Source organism: Athalia rosae, unplaced genomic scaffold (assembly GCF_917208135.1).
Source record: "Athalia rosae unplaced genomic scaffold, iyAthRosa1.1, whole genome shotgun sequence".
NCBI classification, from domain to species: Eukaryota; Metazoa; Arthropoda; class Insecta; order Hymenoptera; family Athaliidae; genus Athalia; species Athalia rosae.
Window position 1 is genome coordinate 172,695 of NW_026019230.1, and position 5,195 is coordinate 177,889.

At 44.4% G+C, this 5,195-nt stretch overlaps 1 protein-coding gene across 1 annotated transcript; it reads left to right on the forward strand.

Moving 5' to 3' along the window:
* The first annotated feature begins 461 nt into the window (after positions 1-461).
* Positions 462-1,675, forward strand: LOC125502161. Its single transcript, XM_048659973.1, has one exon. The coding sequence runs from the start codon at positions 594-596 to the stop codon at positions 1,461-1,463; it is 870 nt and encodes a 289-aa protein (XP_048515930.1). The 5' UTR covers positions 462-593; the 3' UTR covers positions 1,464-1,675.
* Positions 1,676-5,195: the final 3,520 nt, after the last annotated feature.

Sequence of the window (5,195 nt, forward strand, 5' to 3'; positions counted from 1 at the left end):
TGGGTGGACGGGGATGGGGATGGATGGGTGGACGGGGATGGGAATAGGTGGGTGGACGATGAGCAGGTGGATGGGGCTGGGTGGGTGGAGGGTGGGTGGGACGACGGATTAGATAACGGGTTGGACGACGGGGTGGATGACGGGTTGGGTGACTGGGAGGGAGAGGGGGAAGACGAGGGGTACGCGAGCGATGACTGGGACTGAGACTCGTACTAAATTACGTCGACAACGACTGTGACGAAAACGATGACTGACTTTTTTATAAATAATCAACTTGTGACCAGCGGGTGGGTGACCGGTGGGCGTACCATCTACCAGCCACCCCCAAATCTTGTACAGGCGGAGTAGGGAAGAATGTGTTGCACTGTGGGGGCGCACCAGGGTGAGTTTGATCTGTGAGATCTTAATGTCCTGTTATTGCGCGTAAATACATATGTGCTTCTTTGGTTTGCGCAGGCGTCCCGGCGACGTGGTGTGAGGCCCCCCCGGCAACTAGATAATTTTGCTGATATCTGCGAAATAGCGGAACGGCGTCGACGGCTGACCGACCATCGCAATCCAGTCAGTATTCCTGAGTCCGATCACACGCAACCATGGCGTCAGGAAGATCCGGATTGTCGCGAGAGGGGTGCAGCAAGTTGTTCCGAACCTTCGAAATAGCTTTGAAAAAGTCGGACCGTCATCTTCTCCTGTCGTCGACGTATGGGTTGAACGCTTCGTGGTCGAAGAAACTCACCGTGGGACTTCGCCTTCGCATGAACGGCACTTTCGAATCCGTCGTGCGATTGATCAACAATTACTCTAGCGGTGTGTCGCTAGGATTGGAAGGTTTGGCCAGCCTGATTGCGAATTTGCCGAAGCTGGAGGAATACTTCGTGAAGAAAGATGCTCCCGGTGACAACCTCTTCGCGCTGGTGAACGATACGATCGCGCTAGATGGTGGGTGTTCTTTGCGTTTTACAACGGCTCACGGTGCGAAGGTAATCGCATTTTACTCGACCGAAACATCGGGCAACGGTGACGACGCTACCATCGAAAACTCACCTCAGGAGGATGATGATGAAGAGGATACCGCGACGCAGGGGGCCAAAAGGCGAAAAGTTTACACCCCGGTAATTGTGATGCAAAAAGTAACCTTCGACGGCCTGAAACACATAGCGTGCTGCGCAAACGAGCGGCTGCTTCAGCTGGACGCGCTGCTGGGAGACGTCAACAGGTCCAAGGAATCGGTCGTTCGCTACTTCGCTTCGATAATCACGGCTAGGAAAATAAAAGCGCCAACTCTGCAGCAGATTCACGGGGCCGTGTGCGACGACATAGAGACTGCGCGAGAAGTGGTATGTATGCAGTTTGATATAGGATTCCGAGACTACTTCTTCGATATTGTTTACTGCGAAATGATGCGCTTATTTTTGTTGTATATCGTTGCCGATATTAGGCAAAGTGTTTTGATCCAGGGGTAGTTGAAGTTGATGTATAAATCGGTAGAATGATAAGAAACACATAATTTGTATTACTTAGGTTTAAGATTACAACACCGCTATATTGTCGCCCAGAAGGAATTGTCTATTTTGTATTATCTACAGTTAAGAACGCTTTGTATTACCTCAGTTCTAAGAATAAAAATCTCTAGTCGTTATGTTTTGAAAATATTTGCAGAGTTTACACTTTCGTGCACCCGTGAATACTCATATTTCAGAGCAACATTGCGTTGGCAGCACGTGGCCGCGGTGCGGGCCTCGGAGATCTTCGGCTATAGTCGGTAAGATGCGAAAAAGTTTTTCAAATAGGTACGTCACCGCCAGGATGCCGGTAGCTGAGTAGCCGTGATGCAATTCGAACATCGGCGCCATCTTGTATTGAGAATTTCAAAACTAGTAACCAAATCAGATTTCGAAAAACGCGCGCCGTCTTGGGTTCCGGAAAGGGCCGCCATCTTGAATTCGAAAAACAGGCGCCATCTTGTGTTTTGGAAGAGGCCGCCATCTTGATTTCGAAAAACGCGCTATCTTGGGTTTCGGAAAGAGCCGCTATCTTGGCTTCAGACCATCCGTCCGTCCGAGGGGAGGGGGAAGCACGCGCGACAATGACCGCCGGGGCCTGAGGGGGCAGGGGGGACCGTCTGGCGGCGCCAGTGACGTCATTTATTATGACCCGCTATACCTTGCCCATACTACTCATGTCTATAACTTCGATGTTCTCCGCAGAAACGAGAAGGTCACCGCTGCCACCAATTTGTTACTTGGGTGAAAGGTTTACCGGCGTTATTATTCAGGTTCGTTTTCGTTTTATGCAACTTAATGCAACTGCAGGAAAGGATTCGAAGTGATGAAGGGGATTGACAGTTTGTAGATGATTATAATGCGGAGTATATTTGTTTGCCAAGCTCGGGGGGGCTGACAAGCATAATCAGACGTGTTTAAGTCTCAAAGAGTAATGATCATTATTGACCAGGCTCGGGGAGGCTTACAGGTGTGTTTGATGAATATTTGTAAAGTGACCGATCCAGGATTTCGGTGTGTGACTAAGGAACTATGTCCCGGAAAACCGTACGGTTTGGTTCTGAGTTCAGAAGTGATTTTGATATAAAGATTAGGAATAACGTAAGTTCGGTTTATTGAAAGAGGGGCAAGGTGGAGTGGGAGTGCACGTGTACTTGACAGGGTACAAATCGGGAAGTTATTGCACTCGCATATCATGCTGATGCAAGCTTGAGCAATGACCGATGGCAATTGAAATAGTCAGGCAGGAAAAAGGATATCGGGTTGCATCCAGTAGAATTGGTGGTGATAATTGGTATGTATTGGGAATTGGTAAGAATGGTTGAGCGAGACGTTTGGACCATGGTCCGGACGTAACAATGAAATGGAAGAAAAAAAAAACAAGAGGTCGAGAGTACAAAACACACAATTCAAGTTTATTGCATGAACATTTTTCAATGTTCATAAAATGAAAGGGGGATGATGTAACGAGTGTAATAAAAAAAAGTGAGAGAGAAAGAATAGAAAGAATGGTGGGGAAGGAAGGTGGACTATGGACATTAGACAATAAGGTGTCACGACGAGTGGAGGTCGAGCTCGCGCAGAATTAGTGGCACTAAAATTTTAATATACCGACGTCAAATGACAATTATCAATTACAAGAAAACCAATGACAGTGCACGAGTGATCCACGTTGAAGAACATTCTTCTTAATCTACGATCCAAGTCGACCCTATTAGACTATTGAATAAAGATTTTGCCGTTAAATATATTCATTGAATATTTATTGCTGTCATGCTGTTTGTGTTCTGTCCGCATAATAATTTTCAAACCAATCGACGCAGACTCCAAAGTCGAAGACAATATCTACACCTGGAAGTACCGAAAATCGTGAGATTGACGGTCATGAATTCAACGACGGTAATCACGCGATCAACAAGGATCTGAGATCGATGGAAATCGTATTATCAAAGAAAATGCCAAAGTTCGAGAAAAATGTCGAGATCAATAGAAATCGGAAAATTGATTGAAATCACAAAGTCGACGAAATCGACGGAAACGAGAGAAATCGCTGACATCCACGAAATCGGTGAAAATGCCAAAAATTGTAGGACTGACAAAAATCGTTGGATTGACGGTCATGACTTCGACGACGGGAATCGCGCAATTGACGAAGATCTGGAAATCACGTCATTCGAGGAAATGTTGTGATTAAGGAAAATGTCGAGAAAGATAGAAATCGCGAAATCGATGAGAATCGCAAAGTTGTCGAGATTGAAGAAAGCGAAAAAAATCACGAAACCTACAAAATGAGAAAAAATGATGAATGTGTGGAATCGTTAAAATCTTAGTATCGACGAAAATAACGGAATTAACGAAAATGACAGGAACGGTGAAAATCGCGAAATCGATAGAAATAGTGGATTTGATAAGAGTCGCACTATCAGAAAAAGTAATCGGATTGACCGGAATGACATCAACGACGAGAATCGCGCGTTCGACGAGAATCTAGGAATTGATGAAAATCGTGTTATTTAAGAAAATGTCAGAATCGGAAATGACTGTCGAAAACAATTGGAATCGCAATATTGATTAAAATTACAAAGTTGACGAGATGAACAAGATCGAAAATGATCGCGAAATTCACAAAATTAGTGAAATTGCCAAAAATGGTAGAATTGATGAGAATCGTAAGATCAACGGTGATCACAGCAACGACAGAAAACGCGTGTTTGACGAGAATCGAGAAATCAATAAAAATCGCGTAATTTGAGAAAATGTTGAGATTGAAAAATATTTTAATAAAAATAAAAATCGCAAAATTGATGGAAATCACAAAATCACCAAGAATGACAGAATCGATGGAAATCGCGAAATCGAAAAAAATAATGAAATTGATGAAAATCGCGAAATCAAAAGAAATAGTGGAATCGACGGAAATGATATTAACGACGGTAATCGCGCGATCATCTCAAATCGAGAAATCAATTGAAATGTTGAAATTGAGGGAAATTTCGAAAACGATGAAAATCGCGCAATTGATGAGAGTAGATAGGTTCGGGTATGGGGCATGACAACGAACCCTCTTTCTTTTTTTTTCATGGCGCCATCCCCTCGCGAATGGAATTTTCGGGCGTCTACCCCTACCCTTCTGTCGGGGTCGTTTTCGGGCATCTTCCCCTCCGGCGGATCTTTTTTGGGCGTCTCTCCGTCTTTTCTCTGTTTGGGTCCTTACCGGGAGGCTGGTGACGTCTCGCTGACGTTTTTGGGGCCATGGGATCGCGATACTTACCCCGTCCTGTTGTTGACAATTAGTCGGAGTTTGCATTGATTATTTGGGTAATAAGTTGCGTACCTGCTCGAGCAGGTGATTGAGTCTGTTGCAAAGTATATCGATATGGGGTAAGGAAGGAGGAGGAGTAGGCGGAGGAGGAGGAAGGGAAAAAGTAGTGAAACTCGGGGTCGACACGTGTTCCTAAGAACTTACAACTGATATTCTATTTTACCTTGTGGGTTTTGTAAGAAATCAGTACAATAGTTTTTTGTAATCATACGTAAAGCTTACGGTATACCAGCCAATGTAATGATTTATTTTTCTCATGGGATTATACGAAATGATTACACTCATTTTGGTGATTATAAATCTGAAGCTTACGTTCTAATAGTAAATGAAAAAAAGTTGAGAATTTGTCCAACATGAGGAGACTAGAAACT

Excerpts from the sequence above, each read along its gene's own strand:
- LOC125502161 (XM_048659973.1), top strand. The coding sequence starts at position 594 with ATGGCGTCAGGAAGATCCGGATTGTCGCGAGAGGGGTGCAGCAAGTTG.